The 21,198-nt window shown below is 30.3% G+C and overlaps 1 protein-coding gene across 4 annotated transcripts in view; it reads left to right on the top strand.

Annotated features, from left to right (window-relative positions):
* Positions 1-21,198, top strand: part of LOC138331040 (aspartate--tRNA ligase, mitochondrial-like) — a 669,399-nt gene that overhangs the window by 593,437 nt on the left and 54,764 nt on the right. For 3 of the 4 annotated variants that reach the window (XM_069278498.1, XM_069278495.1, XM_069278497.1), the window contains exons 9-12: positions 457-636; positions 15,558-15,650; positions 16,719-16,781; positions 18,745-18,897. In XM_069278498.1, the coding sequence (XP_069134599.1) occupies positions 457-636; positions 15,558-15,650; positions 16,719-16,781; positions 18,745-18,897 (489 nt within the window). The remainder of the gene's footprint in view (positions 1-456; positions 637-15,557; positions 15,651-16,718; positions 16,782-18,744; positions 18,898-21,198) is intronic. The other variant, XM_069278496.1, reaches the window with a different exon arrangement.

Raw genomic sequence — 21,198 nt, 5'->3', positions numbered from 1 at the left:
CAACATCCACAGGAAAATTCATAAAGGCTCAGCAAAGGGCAAATAGGAGAATGGATTTTCTGTTAGACTGTTTGAATATTCTTAGATATATTAGACACTAGCATTATTTGGATATCGATAATTATAAGTTACTGGAATCTTAGATTGTTTCAATATTCATATACTGCTTAGTTATATGAATATTAAAACATCCATATGAGTTTTTTATTATTCATAGCTTGTTTTTAATCATGTGATACTTAAAACTGCTTGAATATTCTAAGAATATTAGGATATGTATTTCTTTTTGATATATTCATAAATTGTTTTGATATTCATCAGATTGTTTAAATATTTATGAGAATATTTAAATATTCATGAGAATATTTGAATATTAATTAGACATTTTAATGTTCCTATCCTGTTTAAATATGATTGGACTGTGTGGAGACTTGCTATGTTATGATCCTATTGTAGTTAGATATTGAGATGGCCTTCACCTCACAGACACACATTATGAGGCTGATAGAGGGATTATTACACCACTGCTGGCCGAAGGCAGCGGGACAGTTACCTGAAACATTTCCTGTCATGACATACGACGAGGCTCTCAGGAACTATGGCTCGGATAAACCAGACACAAGATTTGACATGAAGGTTGATATTGTACATACAAAAGAAATGAATGCATTGATATCTATATTTTATTATAAGTAAGGAAAGAATTACATAACTCTGATTAGTAGTTCATACTGATACTGATTTAATATTAGATATAATCTAAAATTAGATATAATTTAAAATTAGACATGATATGATTTAACATTAGATATAATTTAATATTAGATATGATTTAATATTAGATATGATTTAATATTAGATATAATCTAAAATTAGATATAATTTAATATTAGATATGATTTAATATTAGATATGATTTAATATTAGATATGATTTAATATTAGATATGATTTAATATTAGATATGATTTAATATTAGACATGATTTAATATTAGACCTGTTTAATATTAGATATGATTTGATATTAGATATGATTTATATTAGATATTATTTAAAATTAGATATAATTTAATATTAGACATGATTTAATATTAGATATGATTTAATATTAGATATGATTTGATATTAGATATGATTTAATATTAGATATGATTTAATATTAGATATGATTTGATATTAGATATGATTTAATATTAGATATAATTTGATATGATTCAATATTAGACCTGATTTAATATTAGATATGATATAATATTAGATATGATTTAATATTAGATATGATTTGATATTAGATATAATTTAATATTAGAGATAATTTAATATTAGATATAATTAGACATGATTTAAAATTAGACATGATTTAATATTAGATATAATTTAATATTAGATATAATTTAATATTACATATGATTTAATATTAGACATGATTTAATATTAGATATGATTTAATATTACATATGATTTGATATTAGATATGATTTAATATTAGATATAATTTAATATTAGACATGATTTGATATTAGATATGATTTAATATTAGATATGATTTGATATTAGATATAATTTAATATTAGAGATAATTTAAAATTAGACATGATTTAATATTAGACATGATTTAATATTAGATATAATTTAATATTAGATATAATTTAATATTAGATATGATTTAATATTAGACATGATTTATTATTAGATATTATTAGATATGATTTAATATTAGACCTGATTTAATATTAGATATGATTTAATATTAGATATGATTTTATATTAGACCTGATTTAAAATTAGATATGATTTAATATTAGATATGATTTAATATTAGATATAATTTAATATTAGATATAATTTAAAATCAGATATAATTTAATATTAGACATGATTTAATATTAGACCTGATTTAATATTAGATATGATTTAATATTAGATATGATTTAAAATTAGATATGATTTGATATTAGATATAATTTAAGATTAGAGATAATTTAAAATTAGACATGATTTAATATTAGACATGATTTAATATTAGACATGATTTAATATTAGATATAATTTAATATTAGATATGATTTAATATTAGACATGATTTAATATTAGACCTGATTTAATATTAGATATGATTTAATATTAGATATGATTTAATAGTAGATATGATTTGATATGATTTAATATTAGACCTGATTTAATATTAGATATGATTTAATATTAGATATGATTTGATATTAGACCTGATCTAATATTAGACATGATTTAATATTAGATATGATTTAATATTAGATATGATTTAATATTAGACATGATTTAATATTAGACCTGATTTAATATTAGATATGATTTAAACATTAGATATAATTTAATGTTAGATATGATTTAATATTAGATATAATTTAATATTAGGTATGATTTAATATTAGACATGATTTAATATTAGACCTGATTTAATATTAGTTATGATTTAATATTAGATATGATTTGATATTAGACCTGATTTAATATTAGATATGATTTAATATTAGATATGATTTAGATATGATTTAATATTAGATATGATTTGATATTAGACCTGATTTAATATTAGACATGATTTAATATTAGATATGATTTGATATTAGATATGATTTATATTAGATATGATTTAATATTAGATATGATTTAATATTAGATATGATTTAATATTAGATATGATTTGATATTAGACCTGATTTTAATATTAGATATGATTTAATATTAGATATGATTTAATATTAGACATGATTTAATATTAGACCTGATTTAATATTAGATATGATTTGATATTAGACATGATTTACTATTAGATATGATTTAATATTAGATATGATTTGATATTAGACCTGATTTAATATTAGATATATTTAATATTAGATATGATTTAATATTAGATATGATTTAATATTAGATATGATTTAATATAAGATATAATTTAATATTAGATATAATCTAAAATTAGATATAATTTAAAATTAGACATGATATGATTTAACATTAGATATGATTTAATATTAGATATGATTTAATATTAGATATGATTTGATATTAGGTATGATTTAATATTAGATATAATCTAAAATTAGATATAATTTAATATTAGACATGATTTAATATTAGATATGATTTAATATTAGATATGATTAAATATTAGATATGATTTAATATTAGATATGATTTGATATTAGATATAATTTAAAATTAGATATGATTAGATATGATTTAACATTAGACCTGATTTAATATTAGATATGATTTAATATTAGACATGATTTAATATTAGATATGATTTAATATTAGATATGATTTAATATTAGATATGATTTAATATTAGATATGATTTAATATTAGATATGATTAGATATGATTTAACATTAGACCTGATTTAATATTAGATATAATTTAATATTAGACATGATTTAATAATAGATATGATTTAATATTAGATATGATTTAATATAAGATATGATTTAATATTAGATATGATTTAAAATTAGATATGATTTAATATTAGATATGATTTAATATTAGATATGATTAGATATGATTTAACATTAGACCTGATTTAATATTAGATATGATTTAATATTAGACATGATTTAATATTAGATATGATTTAATATTAGACATGATTTAATATTAGATATGATTTAATATTAGATATGATTTGATATGATTTAATATTAGACCTGATTTAATATTAGATATGATTTGATATTAGATATGATTTGATATTAGACCTGATTTAATATTAGACATGATTTAATATTAGATATGATTTAATATTAGACATGATTTAATATTAGATATGGTTTAATATTAGACCTGATTTAATATTAGATATGGTTTAATATTAGACCTGATTTAATATTAGATATGATTTGATATTAGACATGATTTAATATTAGATATGATTTAATATTAGATATGATTTTATATTAGATATGATTTAATACTAGATATGATTTAAGATTAGATATAATTTAATATTAGATATAATTTAAAATTAGATATAATTTAATATTAGACATGATTTAATAGTAGATATAATTTAATATTAGATATGATTAAATATTAGATATGATTTAATATTATATATGATTTAATATTAGATATGATTTGATATGATTCAATATTAGACCTGATTTAATATTAGATATGATTTAATATTAGATATGATTTAATATTAGATATAATAAATAATAAGACATGATTTAATATAAGAAATGATTAAATATTAGACATGATTTAATATTAGACCTGATTTAAAATTAGATATGATTTAATATTAGACATGATTTAATATTAGATATGATTTAATATTAGACATGATTTAATATTAGATATGATTTAATATTAGATATGATTTATATTGATATGATTTAATATTAGACCTGATTTAATATTAGATATGATTTAATATTAGATATGATTTAATATTAGACCTGATTTAATATTAGATATGATTTGATATTAGACATGATTTAATATTAGATATGATTTGATATTAGATATGATTTAATATAAGATATGATTTGATATTAGACCTGATTTAATATTAGATATGATTTAATATTAGATATAATTTAAAATTAGATATAATTTAATATTAGACCTGATTTAATATTAGATATAATTTAATATTAGATATAATTTAAAATTAGATATAATTTAATATTAGACATGATTTAATATTAGATATGATTTAATATAAGATATGATTAAATATTAGATATGATTTAATATTAGATATGATTTGATATGATTCAATATTAGACCTGATTTAATATTAGATATGATTTAATATTAGATATGATTTAATATTAGATATAATTAAATATAAGACATGATTTAATATTAGATATGATTAAATATTAGACATGATTTAATATTAGACCTGATTTAAAATTAGATATGATTTAATATTAGATATGATTTAATATTAGACCTGATTTAATATTAGATATAATTAAATATTAGACATGATTTAATATTAGATATGATTAAATATTAGACATGATTTAATATTAGACCTGATTTAAAATTAGATATGATTTAATATAAGATTTAATATTAGACCTGATTTAATATTAGACCTGATTTAATATTAGATATGATTTAATATTAGATATGATTTAATATTAGACCTGATTTAATATTAGATATGATTTAATATTAGATATGATTTGATATTAGACCTGATTTAATATTAGATATGATTTGATATTAGACCTGATTTAATATTAGATATGATTTCATATTAGATATGATTTGATATTAGACATGATTTAATATTAGATATGATTTAATATAAGGTATGATTTAATATTAGATATGATTTAATATTAGATATGATTTAATATAAGGTATGATTTAATATTAGATATGATTTAATATTAGATATGATTAAATATTAGATATGATTTAATATTATATATGATTTAAAGGATTTGTGCAGTCAAAAATGATTATTTCAGTTTATGCTGGAAATGACTTTATTAGACCATGTAGAAACATCTCCGTGCCGCGCGCGACCGGAATAACCTGTAAACCACCGATATCGAGGACAAATATTTTCTATTTTCATATTTTCTAGCCCTAAACCGTGTGACGTCACAATAGTCCGTGGCTTATAGCTGTACTATAACTGATGTGCTATCACTTACATCGACGGTCACAGGAAAAGCCGATCAAAGATTTTTTTATGATTACTTTTGAGTGAAGTTTATATATAACTAAAAGAGTGAAATTCGATGTTTCAAAAACTCTAATTTATGCTCTAATATCAGGTATCTTCGTGTAATTATGAAAGAAAATCCACACAGAAATAAAAGTTTCAGATTTTTTGTCGAGGAGTTCAGCAACGAATACGCTTTAATTAGATAATATTTTCCTGTAGTCTGTATCTTTGATACATTGTGAATTGCAAAGTTTGTGACTGTAAAATGAAATTTTACGTAACAATTTAAGAAATCCTTGATTAAAGCATCAAGGATATGATGCTTGACATACGTACACACCGATGATTGATCATTACAAACATTGTGTTGTGTGTTGCTAACCGAATAAATCGAGATACATTTATTACAATACCGCAAAACGTTTCAACATGTGGTAGAAAGAATTTACTTTTGATATTATAAAAGATCTTAATATTGAGATATTAAGCAAAACAAACTATTTTTTCAGACTGTGCGGTCGCTTTCAATTTTTAATCGATATACGAGTAGATACACCGATATTATAGATATATAATTAGCCATGCCTTTGGTTTGATGGTTATGTAATACCTTGACCAGGATGTTGTTTACCTGTACACAACGCCATTCATCGAACTCACCTGTAATCATCTGGCCGCGGGCAATTTGCTATTCCGTTGACTATATCGGGTATTTGCTATTGTCTTACTGTCAATCAGGTTAGGACATCTGTCACCAAGTGGTTTGCTGGGGTTTTGGGTATTTTCCCCAATTCTGTGATTCGGAGGTCCATCAGGATGTGGCTATTTAGTTTGGGGAATTAGCGTGGTATCGCATAAGCCACACCCTTCTGAAACCTCCGTGTTGGTCTACGCACTTGGTGAACTGTTCATTTGATTTGTTGATGATTAACAAAACACAGTTGATTTCCTCTTCAGTATTTATTTTCCATTCTTGTCATTCTAACACACATTACATATTGGGATGCTGGCCTGAACTATAAATTGGTCTATAATGTCCATTGGTCCTGTGCACAGGCCAGCACACCACTTGCTCTCGGGTCCACACTCTTTTTCTAACTAACTAACACACGTTCATATCATTATCCCCTATGTTACAATTACTTACTAAAGATACGAAGTTATACTTTGATTGGCTATACAATTAATTAGGGGGCGGAGTTACCCTAAAAATCTTACATGACAGTGATAATCTAATATGTCCTTACAGTAAATGCCTATGGTCAACATTGCACAATAGAACCCAAATTAAATGGACATGTTTATTTTACTAGTTACAATTAGACTGGCTGAGCCAGCTTAGGGGCTTGTCACCTGTCGACTCCCTTTACATGCCAAGACTGGTCACTGGTCAACCTGGACTAATGAACACTATTTAAATCTAATTATCTAATCTTAGCTCTATTCAAATGTAATTATCTAATCTTAGCTCCAAAATCTTGAATGTAAACCAAATATAATAATCTCCTATATTTGAAATACAATTGATACTGAAATATCTGAACAAATGTTTGAAATATAAAAATTACTATTTTTGTACCGTGACACATCCGTTAATTGGATTGTGATTTGAATTATGGAACCCCCGTACATCTATGCTCTAGGTTTTTTTATTGTCACCTCCATTTTTAAAATGAAGATGTAAAAGCAAATGGAAATAAAATATACCTGATCATACCTAGGAATATATATTACATACACACACACACATATATATATATGTCGTACACAGGTAAAACAAAAAATGGAAGGTGACTTATTCAGAAACAAAAATGGTTCTAAGAACTATTTCAACTAAAGGTTTAACCTTAAAAATTATTCCAGTCTAGTACTGTAATTACGGAATCGTGGCATATCTTCCGTAATTTCTAAGGTATTAGTAAAAATTCTAAGCATGTATTTTCACCGTTTCAAATCTAAATGTACATGTATAGTCATACAAGAAGGGTTACAACATTATCACACTAAATATACTTATTTAAATATCACTTAATATATTTTTAAAAAGGTGCAAGATATTATATCTATTTTTAATGCCTGTATAAAAGTAATTTCAATTTTCATTTAAACACTTTATGTGGTTACTTTTTGGATTATACGATAAATGTTCATATATCATACTATTAAATCTCGGTATGATATACAAAACGGTCGACAATGAATATACTATTTTAAGGATTTAGTATAATTTTGAAATAATGAATTTAAATCTACACTTAAACTGTAATATAGGAACATATGTCAGAAATACCATTGATGCATTTCTGCTTTTTAGTAAACGTTATGGATAAAGTTTCAAAGGCAACAATATAGATATACATATTATTTTCGGTATAAGTTCGGTACTGTAACTCCAATATCACATAACTGATAACCGTCCATTTTATTTTTACTCAAAAACTGTGCCGTGTTTGCATCGTTATAGCAGAAATTTGAATGAAATAAAAACACGGATTCTAGATATATTCATGCTAAATTTTGGGATTTTACTCGTAAAAAGATAGTGTTACATTATACTGTTTTTTATTACACTGAAATTTACATCATATGCTATCTAAATCTCAGTCCAGACTGATCCGAACATCATTTTGATATCGCTATCAAATTGGACTGATTATCTAATCTAAAGTTAGATATATGTTTGTTTGAATTTTTGAAGTGGTGTAAATGGCATGTTTTGAAACTGAAAATATCTACATCATAAAGCTAGAATAACCATTTACTCAAAACTGAAATTGTAGATCTAACGTATACGTATATATGCTGTATATATGTAAAGAACTAGGCTTACCTTGTGTAGCCGCGGACTACTCTGACATCACAAGACCACGTGACCACCTAGCTCATTATCTCTGAACCGTAGTCGACACTGCCTGTAAATCACGACCAAAACCAACCGATAGCGCTAAAAGCTAGGCGATTCGTTGGGTGGGACTTAATTTTTCATTCATCCAAAGCAATATCCTGACGTATTATCAAAAAAAAAATCTGGCTGCACAAATCCTTTAATATTAGATATGATTTAATATTAGACCTGATTTAATATTAGATATGATTTAATATTAGATATGATTTAATATTAGATATGATTTAATATTAGATATGATTTAATATTAGATATGATTTAATATTAGACATGATTTAATATTAGGCCTGATTTAATATTAGATATGATTTAATATTAGATATGATTAAATATTAGATATGATTAAATATTAGACATGATTTAATATTAGATATGATTTAGTATTAGACATGATTTAATATTAGATATGATTTAATATTAGAAATGATTTAATATTAGATATGATTTAATATTAGAAATGATTTAATATTAGATATGATTTAATATTAGATATGATTTAATATTAGACATGATTTAATATTAGACCTGATTTAATATTAGATATGATTTAATATTAGATATGATTTAATATTAGATATGATTAAATATTAGACATGATTTAATATTAGATATGATTTAATATTAGACATGATTTAATATTAGATATGATATTAGATATGATTTAATATTAGATATGATTTAATTTTAGACATGTTTAATATTAGATATGATTTAATATTAGATATGATAGATATGATTTAATATTAGATATGATTTAATATTAGACACGATTTGATATTAGATATGATTTAATATTAGATATGATTTAATATTAGATATTAGATATGATTTAATATTAGATATGATTTAATTTTAGGCATGATTTAATATTAGATATGAGTTAATATTAGATATGATTTGATATGATTTATTATTATTTTTCTGGAATTTTTTGTCACTTCTCATTGGTCAAAAACACACCACGTGATCACCGATAAAAACTTTATTGCACGATTTTTACGGAAGTGGTTAAAAAAAAAAAGTATATTGCACGGTTATTTTTTGCCCACCATGATGATGGTGGGCTATTCAAATCGCCTTTCGTCCGTGGTCCGTCGTCCGTCGTCCGTCCGTCCGTCCGTCCGTTAACAATTCTTGTTACCGCTATTTCTCAGAAAGTACTGAAGGGATCTTTCTCACATTTCATATGTAGGTTCCCCTGGGACCCTAGTTGTGCGTATTGCATTTTGGGACCGATCGGTCAACAAGATGGCCGACAGTCGGCCATCTTGGATTTTGATAGTTGAAGTTTGTTACAGCTATTTCTCAAAAAGTGCAGAAGGGATCTTTCTCAAATTTCATATACAGGTTCCCCTAGTTCCCTAGTTGTGCATATTGCATTTTGGGACCGATCGGTCAACAAGATAGCCGACAGGCGGCCATCTTGGATTTTGATAGTTAAAGTTTGTTACCGCTATTTCTCAAAAAGTGTTGAAGGGATCTTTCTCAAATTTCATATATAGGTTCCCCTAGGGCCCTAGTTGTGCATAGTGCATTTTAGGACCGATCGGTCAACAAGATTGCCAACAGGCGGCCATCTTGGATTTTGATAGTTGAAGTTTGTTACCGCTATTTCTCAAAAAGTGCTGAAAGGATCTTTCTCAAATTTCATATACAGGTTCCCCTATGACTCTTGTTGTGCATATTGCATTTTGGGACTGATCGGTCTACAAGATGGTCGACAGGCGGCCATCTTGGATTTTGATACTTGAAGTTTATTATCGCTATTTCTTATAAAGTACTATAGCGATCTGTCTCAAATTTTGTATATAGTGTGTTTGAAAAAGTTTGAAAAGCAGGGAAAAGATCCCTCTTTCCATTGTCAGACATACAGTTGGGAGCAAAGTAAACTAAACTAGAGTGCACTACGATGTGAACTCCAGTTCACTACAGTGTTAACTCTAGTGCACTACAATGTTAACTCTAGTGCACTATGTAGTGCACTTCAGTTTTACAGTGCCTGTACGTGATACGTATACGCACATGTTCCAGTTTAACCTTACAAATACAAGTATATTCAAATTTGTGGTATAACTTGTATTCATTTTGAATTAAATAAATGAATGAATTTTCCGGATACCATATGGATCCTTACAATTATTAACATTGAATTGTAATGGGGGATGAAAGTAATCCCAACAGTGTGCATGGACAATTAAAATTGTCAATTAAATAACTTGCATTTTTAAATACAGTGTTCATGAAGCTACATTTATTCTAGCTAGATTATAGGTTTTACCAGAAATTTATACAGTACATTATCTAAATATCTGATTATACATACGTTCATTCATGTAATCACATCCTTTTCTTGGACAAGTATATGTATGATGTTCGTATGTATACCTGAGCCAGCATGTTAGTTAAATTGCAGGTAAAACAATTCATGTCCAGAGGACAGAATAAGTGTCAGAGTGGCGAAATACACATACAATATAGCTACATTGTAGGTAGGTTTGGGGTGGGGCTGGGGTATAAAGGAGCCAAAGGGGTATTGTCCCGAAGCATGTTTGGAATACACATATATACATGTACATGTCCATGCATGTACACATGTAGTATAAATTTAAGTACATAATTAATAACCCCCTCTCCATCTCCTCAAAAAATATAAATAAAATAAAAACAAGATACAAAACAATACATTATCTTCATTTTGAGGGAAAAAACAATATTATAACGATTATTCTCAATTGAAAGAATAGCGTATTTTGATAAAAAGTAGCTATAAGTTTATTTTTATTATATAAAACAAAACCAAATGGGGTCAAGTCAAGGACGTATATGAGAAGGATAAGTCACACTGGGTTTTGGGGAAGTCCAAGGCAGGCGCTTTTGTGTTTGTGCACTGACCGTGACGTTGGGCGACGACTGATTTTCCTTTGATATCCGCCGGCGCAGCCTTTTATGTAGCTTGCGGGTGCGAGGGTTACCGTCTTACTTTCTGAAGCGGTGCCGTCATTTCATGAGCTGTCGATTTTTTTAACGAAAATTGAAGACATATCCTCTAAATATTCCGTCTTTAAAGCAAGTAATAAACGTCGTGAAATTTAATAAATTTGACAATGGTGTTTCGTTTGACTCGATAAGACAAGTATTTGTTGAGAAAAACGGTTTTTATTCCTGGTTCGTAGGCGTCTCGCGTGGTGCTTAGTAATGTAAAGAGACAGACACGAATCCTTCTCACTTATAAATCCTTGGGTCAAGTAGACAGTTTGACTTTACTAAACTAATCAGGTACAGAGGCTGTCACAGCATGCTATATATCTATTGAATTGAATGCCATAATGGACCCCCTGGTGTTAAAGAAACTAGGTATACCTTACCTGTGACGCCTGACTGATCATCTCAGGTAAGGTGTCACCTCTGGTGGTGGGATGGGGAAATAGGGAGAAAAGGGCCCTAGGCCTAGTGACCATATATAACGACAGACCTGTGTGCCTAGAGTTTACAGTATACAAGTCATATATGCGGGTACAGTGTATACCTGTATCCCCATGTACAATGTACAGTACATGTATATCAGTGTATGTGACAGACTTTTGTACCAATTACACATCAATAAAATATGATAACAATTAAATAATTAATATGTACACGTATGTAGTTAGAAATCCTTGATATGAATATGATAAAAATATTGTATTTTATGTGTATGTATAAACACTAAAACACAACATGAATTATATGCGACACTTACATTATTTTAATGTACATGCAGGTCGATGATCATCACTTTAAGTTATTAATCTTTTAATAAATATACACAACTTTTGCTGCTTAATTTTGATATAGATTTCATATGTTTATACAAAGATATATATAGAAATAAATCAAAATTTAATATATCAATCAAAATATATTTCAGATATTATGATGTAATATTACATGTGTAGAAATATATGTTTAAACAGAAATAAGGATTTGATTTAAATGATTAGACTCATCAACGTGGTCCGTTTATCATATGGAATGATTTCGCAAATTTTATTGACTGATCGTCCCAATCGCACAGCTGTTAAATAAATATATAAATTTCTTGCTAGAATTAATTAACAGAGTTAGAGACATATAAAATATATATTTGTATGTCTCTGACTGAGTTATTTGGGTACAAAGGTAGCTAATAATAAGAATTTTTTAATAAATTTCAACTTAATTTATTTCAGTTAAATTGTTGACTCTTGACAAAATACAAAGTTCTGTAACTTTTCAAAAATCAAAACTCATAGGGCACCTGTTCACCTGTATTTTCAGGAATCACAATTTGTGTGTTAAAGTGAATAGTCGATCGGGCAAAGAAAACCAGTCTAAATGCGTTCATTGGCCTTCCAAAAGTTCTCACATATTAATACGATGGTCAAGTTCTGCTTAGTTTCCCAGTTCTGACCATTAAAGTAAAGGAAAGTTGAAAGCATTGAAAGCGAGGCTGCGTGGAAATGTAACTACGGACATAGTGAGCCGGGAGGACGTTTTAGAATTTCCATACTTTAAATTAATTTCTTCGTACGCAGACAGATTTTGACGAGAGATTTTATTTTTCCATTTCATAAGAAATTATACTGGATACATTCACACTATTTTTACCGACTTTAGCCATCCTTGCCTGACTGTTCACTTTAATTGAACTGGCTTCATAGGTAATTACAGGATTAGGGGAAGGACAGTCATGCATGACAAGACAGGTGACTCCTAGCTTAGTTTCTTGCCCTGGGGCCTGGCCAGTACAGGTAAAATTCACCAAGCGACTTATGAGAGTATAATAAAAGTGTAATAGCCAAAACTGCTAAATGTACAAAATCTGACATTCTAAATGTGAAATACAAGTATATGTAGCTGTTAATTTCTAGAATGGCAAAAAAGAAGATATATGATTCAAATAAATAAATAATAAAATCAAATAAAAAAATTAATTTAATACATGAAATAAATTAAAAATAGATATAGCTATTAATATCTAGAATACCTAATATTTGATCTGAGTAATAAATGTAGCTATTAGTAAATGTATTATAACAAGTATAAAATATTTGATCCTGATAAATAGATAAATTCATTTATTTTCTGAAAAAAATTATCTATAGAAAAGGTGCATGTGGTCAAGTCATATTGCAGCTTACGGTATATTCTTTACTTTAATATTAAAACTCATATAAGGCTAAATCACTCAGACGAAACCCATATTTGTACACCAATAAAAGTAACCATTTTATTTAATAAATTAATTATTTACATACTAACTTAGTTATGCTAAGTTTTAATTACAGAGTACATTTGGTAATTCATCTGAAATAATTGAAAGATATTTAAAACCATTCAATGAAATATATACATGAACAGATTGTACATGTACAATTTATGCAATAAGTAGGAATATCAGGCTCATTTATCTTGTGCACTACGATGTGAACTCTAGTGCACTACAGTGTTAACTCTAGTGCACTACGTTGTTAACTCTAGTGCACTACGATGTTAACTCTAGTGCACTAGCTAGTGAACCGGAGTTAACTTTACTTGTGCACTCCAGTGCACTTCACTACCAAGTTTAGCTTGCTCTCAACTGTAGATCATTCTTTGGTGGGCGCCAAGATCCCTCTGGGATCTCTTGTTAGATAACGTTATCGTCTACTTTAACAAAACGCTTGGTGTTCCTGGCGCTTTGAAACAAACGCTTGATGACCTGAGTTTGAAGCGTAACCACAAAATGTGACAGACGACGTTGATTGTTTCGGATTCTAACAAAGATGATGATGACTTCCAACTGATGACTACAGTTTAAGCTTTTAAATTTTCAACATAAACACGGTAGGAGAGTAGAAAATAATCGAATAACATTAATTAAGCGTCTGGGGCCATTGAATAGTGAATACGTTGGATGCTTATTTTCTTAAAATTCCACCTAGTACCAACATTTGGCCTAGGCTAATCCTAGTGTAAAGTTATGTATACGATTTTTGTTTTACGGAATGAAGTACTAAGCATAAGAGAATGTATCTTAAAGTCAATCTGAATCTTTTAATATATGTTTGACGTCGAAGTGGATTATTTCAACGGAGAAGAAACTGAACATTTAATTGATTGTGACCTTAAGACATCGAGCTACAGGTATATAATGGAGTACATGCACATGTATGCAACTTACAAACAAGCATATACCAGGTGCATATAATAAAAGCGTAAAGTGCATAAATTGATACTGTTTTCGTATGTTGTTCTTAAATTAAACATGTTACAAAATCATAAGAATGTAACAGTCATAACAAAGCAGAATTTACAATGTGATGCTTATTTAGATTTGCACTCATTTCAAAATGTAAAAAATCCAGAAAAATAATAAAACAAATATAGCATTTTGATTTCGGTCAATACATGGTTATATCGACCACAGAAAAAATATCGACCTTGGACTACGTCCTCGGTCGATATTTTTTTCTTTGGTCGATATAACCATGTATCTACCTCATCAAAATGCTATATTTGTAGAATATTAGATATGATTTGATATGATTTAATATTAGATATGATTTAATGTTGATATGTTTAGATTTTCCACAATACTTCTTGGCAAATGCATGGTCACATGGAGGTCCATAATTTCCATTTGAACCCGCAGTTTCTATTTTAAGAAGCACTGAGTTAATATTACAACAATGACATCACATTCAAGATAATACGAAGCTTTGATGTCACAATTTCCCTCCTTTCATTTCTTCAGGGATGTGTCCTTGGGCCATTCTTTTCGCAGTTTTAGCATACAAAATAATTCATTTGTCTCTTTTGAAACAACTATGATATCCAATAGGAATTCAGGACCTTTTGAATCGGTTAACATGGGGTTATATTGACCTGGTAGAATAGGTTGAAAGACTTATGGTCAAAATAATTAAACTTTCTTATGATATGGTAATGTAAATTTTTTCAACATTTCAGCTGAAAGATTTGAGTGATATTGTACCGAACTGTGGGGTGGAGCTACTAGAAACTGAAGAAACTGTCACTGCTCTAAGGATTCCTCAGGGACAGGTAAATTTTGTCAGGCAATAAGGCGGCCACTGCTCTAAGGATTCCTCAGGGACAGGTAAATTTTGTCAGCCAATAAGGCGGGCACTGCTCTAAGGATTCCTCAGGGACAGGTAAATTTTGTCAGGCAATAAGGCGGGCACTGCTCTTAGGATTCCTCAGGGACAGGTAAATCTCATTACACAATATGGCAGGTAAGTCTTGTCAATCAATTAGGCGGCCACTGCTCTAAGGATTCCTCAGGGACTGCTAAATCTCATTAGACAATATGGCAGTTAAATCTCGTTAGGCAATAAGGCAGGTAAATCTCGTTAGACAATAAGGCAGGTAAATCTTGTTAGACAATAAGGCAGGTAAATCTTGTTAGGCAATAAGGCAGGTAAATCTAGTTAGACAATAAGGTAATAGAGGCAATAAGGCAGGTAAATCTCATTAGACAATAAGGCAGGTAAAGATCGTTAGACAATAAGGCAGATAAATCTTGTTAGACTACGAGGTAAGAAAGACAATAAGCCAGGTAAATCTCATTAGACAATAAGGCAGTTAAATCTCTATAGACAATAAGCCAGGTAAATTTTGTTAGACAATAAGGCAGATAAATCTTGTTAGACAATAAGGCAGGTAAATCTTGTTAGACAATAAGGCAGGTAAATCTAGTTAGACAATAAGGCAGGTAAATCTCTTTAGACAATAAGGTAAGTAAATCCTGGAAGACAATAATGCAGATAAATCTCGTTAGACAATAAGCCAAGTAAATCTTTGGGTTTTTTTCTGGAACTATATACATAAATGCCTTGATGTGGTATTTTACAAGGATGTGACTGTTTCTGTTTACACACGAGTGTTGTCCCACAATAGAACACATACCTGTGTGTCTATATGTTTATAGTATGGAATATGACATACAGTCCCCACATTGCAAGGATATTTTTGGTTTAATATATCTGTTTAAAACATCTTGGAAATCTTAAAGATTAATATTAGACTAATTTAGTCAGTTTATATTCTTAAAACATCATGTAAATAAACATTTAACATCTTTTTTTTTTTTTTTTTTTTTTTTTTTTGCAGAGGTACTTTTCTAAAAAGGATTTAGATATTTTATGCAAGCCTATTAATGAGGACGATAAAACGGTAAGTAAATTTTCTCAATGAAAATTGGAATTATTAAAAGGTATCTGTGGAATCTGTATAGGAGATTTCAGAAAAGATGGCGTGACGTCACAGAAAGTTTACATCCGGGTCCTCAAAGGTACAAACACAGTATGGCGACTAATAAAAACAATAACAGATATGTACATCCCTGCTACACAATCAATACGTTGACAAAAGTATACAATTCCATTTTTGCAAATTCTGATTTTAATATGGTTTCTTATTGTTTCAGAGGTTACAGACATTTATATTTTTTAAATTTACAATTGTTTATTGCTAAATATATTTGTGCAGATTTAGTGTTGAAGCCAGCTTGCGAAGCGGTGCCGGGCCATCACACGTACCCCTTTTTTGTTCACACGTAGAAATCTATGTTGTGAAAAAGTTATGAATAGATAATTGATTTCAATGTTTTATGTTTCTGTTATACATGAAAAAGCTGTTCACAACACTATTTAATATAACGAATGTGAACCATTTGGCCAGACCACGGCCGCTCGTGCATGGCCTCGCTGGTAGATCACCTCAGGCCACAGCCAATAGATGGGAATTAATAATATTAATACGTAATTACCAACAAACATCTTAATAAGTACTTGTAAAATATATATATTTCGTTATTGATCATGTATATCTGGTTTTAAAGGAATGTTATAAACCACTGTGTTACACATAAATGCAGATCTATGTGTACGTACAGTATGGCTGTCGATATCTCGAAAAATACTACATGGTGAAATCGTTCAATTTCATGCTATAGAGTTTATTTTTTTCAAATTTTAGTCACTTTTATTCTATGGGCTGCTATGTGAAGTAATATTGCTTTTAAATAATTTGAATAAATGTTAGATAGACTACAATATGGGTAGATCGTAGTACTGTAAATGCTGACCAGGACACACAGCTTCGAGAATCCTAAAATACTCGAAGTTTTGTTTTAAAATATGGTAAAAAGTAGCTATAAACTGACTCATTTGTATGTCAAAACTAAATTCCAAAATTTCTGATGAAAACGTTATCCAGAATACGTAATTTTGTGACTCTGAAAAATGACGAAATTGGGGATCTCGGCAGTACTGTAAGTAATGGCTGCCGTGCACTTGGGGTAATCTACGAAAGCAAATTTTAATTTGGTCATAATCACACATCGTAAGGTGTTTTACCTAGTAAGACTTACAAAACAGTAATCGCTTATTACAATGTCAGTATGATATTTTGGGAAACTTGGAATTTTATTTATAATTTCAAGCTGATAGATTTAGGAGGTAATCACCTCTAGTTCACCTTAATCTTCTTCATATAGGGCCCAGGTTAAATATGGACTGGCTCATGATGATTTCGTGGGTGCACAGTGTTTTCATAAACACTATGGAACCATATCTTCCCTGCCCTTGACAATGGGACTTACTCATGTACCATGTGATACCCGATAACGTTTGAGCAGGATTAATATCTCCAGTGGTGATGGAATCTGACTCTTTGTAATCTTCTCGTTGAAATGACATTAGCACGGAATATCATTTTTATCACCAACAGAATCAATAGTCCCACACAAACGTTATCATGGTACAGGAATTAGTCCCATTACTTTGAAATATTATTGTAGTGGTAATATTGTCTTGTTATCATTTTGATGACATTTGCCAGTTCACTAAAACAAGATTACACTAGGCCTATCAGCTTTTATCAAAGAAGTGAATGCACCATCAGACCAGAACCATGAACCTTTGAAAAACACTTCAGACAGAACTATATCTGGTCATCAGCGATCAACTTCATCCTCCATAGTTCATTGTTTCTTTGTTATTTGATAATTAAAACAATAACAGTTGTTCTTAATAAACAATAACAGTTACTGCTTGTTCTTAAGTTTTGTGTACAGTTTAATTATCTGGCCGTTAAAATCATGTTCTCCAATCACATGAATTTATATTTTAAATAGGTAATAATTACAGCTAAAATCAACAGCTCTGGTGACTGGAAATCCTCAGTTTCTAAAGCGTTAGTGTCTACGAGTCGGGAAGGCATTAATACCAGACTACAACTGGAGACAGATGATATACTGTTACTCTGTGCAGGCAGAGGAAACTGGCCAGTAAGTAGGAATCTTCATTGTCCAACAAAACTCTTGTAACAATTCACTTTCATATCCTCCAACATTTTTGGTCCGTGTTTGCAGGTTTGTATTACTGCTTACAGGTCTGCCTAGGTGTTGGTCTGCCTAGGTGTTGGTCTGCCTAGGTGTTGGTCTGCCTAGGTGTTGGTCTACCTAGGTGTTGGTCTACCTAGGTGTTGGTCTACCTAGGTGTTGGTCTGCCTAGGTGTTGGTCTGCCTAGGTGTTGGTCTGCCTAGGTGGTCTACCTAGGTGTTGGTCTACCTAGGTGTTGGTCTACCTAGGTGTTGGTCTACCTAGGTGTTGGTCTACCTAGGTGTTGGTCTACCTAGGTGTTGGTCTACCTAGGTATTGGTCTACCTAGGTGTTGGTCTGTCTAGGTGTTGGTCTGTCTAGGTGTTGGTCTACCTAGGTGTTGGTCTACCTAGGTGTTGGTCTACCTAGGTGTTGATCTGTCTAGGTGTTGGTCTACCTAGGTGTTGTCTACCTAGGTGTTGTCTACCTAGGTGTTGATCTACCTAGGTGTTTGTCTGCCTAGGTGTTGGTTTGCCTATGTGTTTGTCTGCCTAGGTGTTGGTCTACCTAGGTGTTGGTCTGCCTAGGTGTTGGTCTACCTAGGTGTTGGTCTGCCTAGGTGTTGGTCTACCTATTTGTTGGTCTGCCTAGGTGTTGGTCTGCCTAGGTGGTGGTCTGCCTAGTTGTTGGTCTGCCTAGGTGTTGGTCTACCTAGGTGGTCTGCCTAGGTGTTGGTGTTGGTCTGCCTAGGTGTTGGTCTGCCTAGGTGGTCTGCCTAGGTGTTGGTCTGCCTAGGTGTTGGTCTGCCTAGGTGTTGGTCTGCCTAGGTGTTGGTCTGCCTAGGTGGTCTGCCTAGGTGTTGGTCTGCCTAGGTGTTGGTCTGCCTAGGTGTTGGTCTACCTAGGTGGTCTGCCTAGGTGTTGGTCTGCCTAGGTGTTGGTCTGCCTAGGTGTTGGTCTGCCTAGGTGGTCTGCCTAGGTGTTGGTCTGCCTAGGTGTTGATCTGCCTAGGTGTTGGTCTGCCTAGGTGTTGGTCTACCTAGGTGTTGGTCTGTCTAGGTGTTGGTCTACCTAGGTGTTGGTCTACCTAGGTGTTGGTCTGCCTAGGTGTTAGTCTGCCTAGGTGTTGGTCTACCTAGGTGTTGGTTTGCCTAGGTGTTGGTCTACCTAGGTGTTGGTCTGCCTAGGTGTTGGTCTACCAAGGTGGTCTGCCTAGGTGTTGGTCTGCCTAGGTGTTGGTCTACCTAGGTGGTCTACCTAGGTGTTGGTCTACCTAGGTGGTGGTCTGTCTAGGTGTTGGTCTACCTAGGTGGTCTGCCTAGGTGTTGATCTGCCTAGGTGTTGGTCTACCTAGGTGGTCTACCAAGGTGGTCTGCCTAGGTGTTGGTCTGCCTAGGTGTTGGTCTACCTAGGTGTTGGTCTGCTGAGGTGTTGGTCTCACTGCTATGTTCTGTAGTCTAGGTTTTTCTTCCCTTTTTATACCCCAGGCAACAAAGTTAAGTGGGGTATACTGAAATTGGGTTGTCTGTCTGTCTGTCTGTGTCTGTAGACACAAGTTTGTTCGACGAACTCCTCCTATTTGACAGTGACAATACTGGATAATTTAACGAGAAACATTTTGAAGATGTAAAGGCCAAACTAACAACACTTCAGCAAACTGCTTGTACAGATGAGAATATCCTTAATAGGCCAATTCTAATTGAAGAAGTTCAATCAGCGATAAGTGATTTGAAACTGGGCAAAGCAACAGGAACAGATGCTATTCTAGCAGAAGCTTTGAAGAACGAAGGATGTATTTCTGTGTTATATAGTATAATTTCATCTTGCTTTGAAAACGGCGTAGTGCCCGGCAAATGGAGGGCAGGTATTGTAAACCCGATAATAAAAGCAAACTCTACTGACCCAAGGATCCCGCTGACTTATTGATACGGTGGATAGAGAATGTTTGTGGTACAAGCTCTTATCATGTGGTGTACATGGCAAAATTTACGACGCCATTATATCGTTATATAGTAACGTTAAATGTTACGTCAGAGTAAACGACGTTTTAACAGACGGAATCAACGTTAACCATGGACTAAAACAAGGCTGTCTGTTGTCTCCCGCAATTTTTTAATCTACATCAACAACCTTATACAAAAATTAAATGAATCTGAATTAGGAATTCATATCGATGATATAACATTGAGCTCGCTGTTTTACGCGGATGATATAGTTCTCATCGCATCAACTAAGGAATCGTTACAGCAAATGTTTAATATTGTGAAA

Source organism: Argopecten irradians, chromosome 9 (genome assembly GCF_041381155.1).
Source record: "Argopecten irradians isolate NY chromosome 9, Ai_NY, whole genome shotgun sequence".
Lineage (NCBI taxonomy): Eukaryota > Metazoa > Mollusca > Bivalvia > Pectinida > Pectinidae > Argopecten > Argopecten irradians.
The sequence above is the reverse complement of the archived record's forward strand: the minus strand, read 5'-3'. Positions and strand labels throughout refer to the sequence as shown.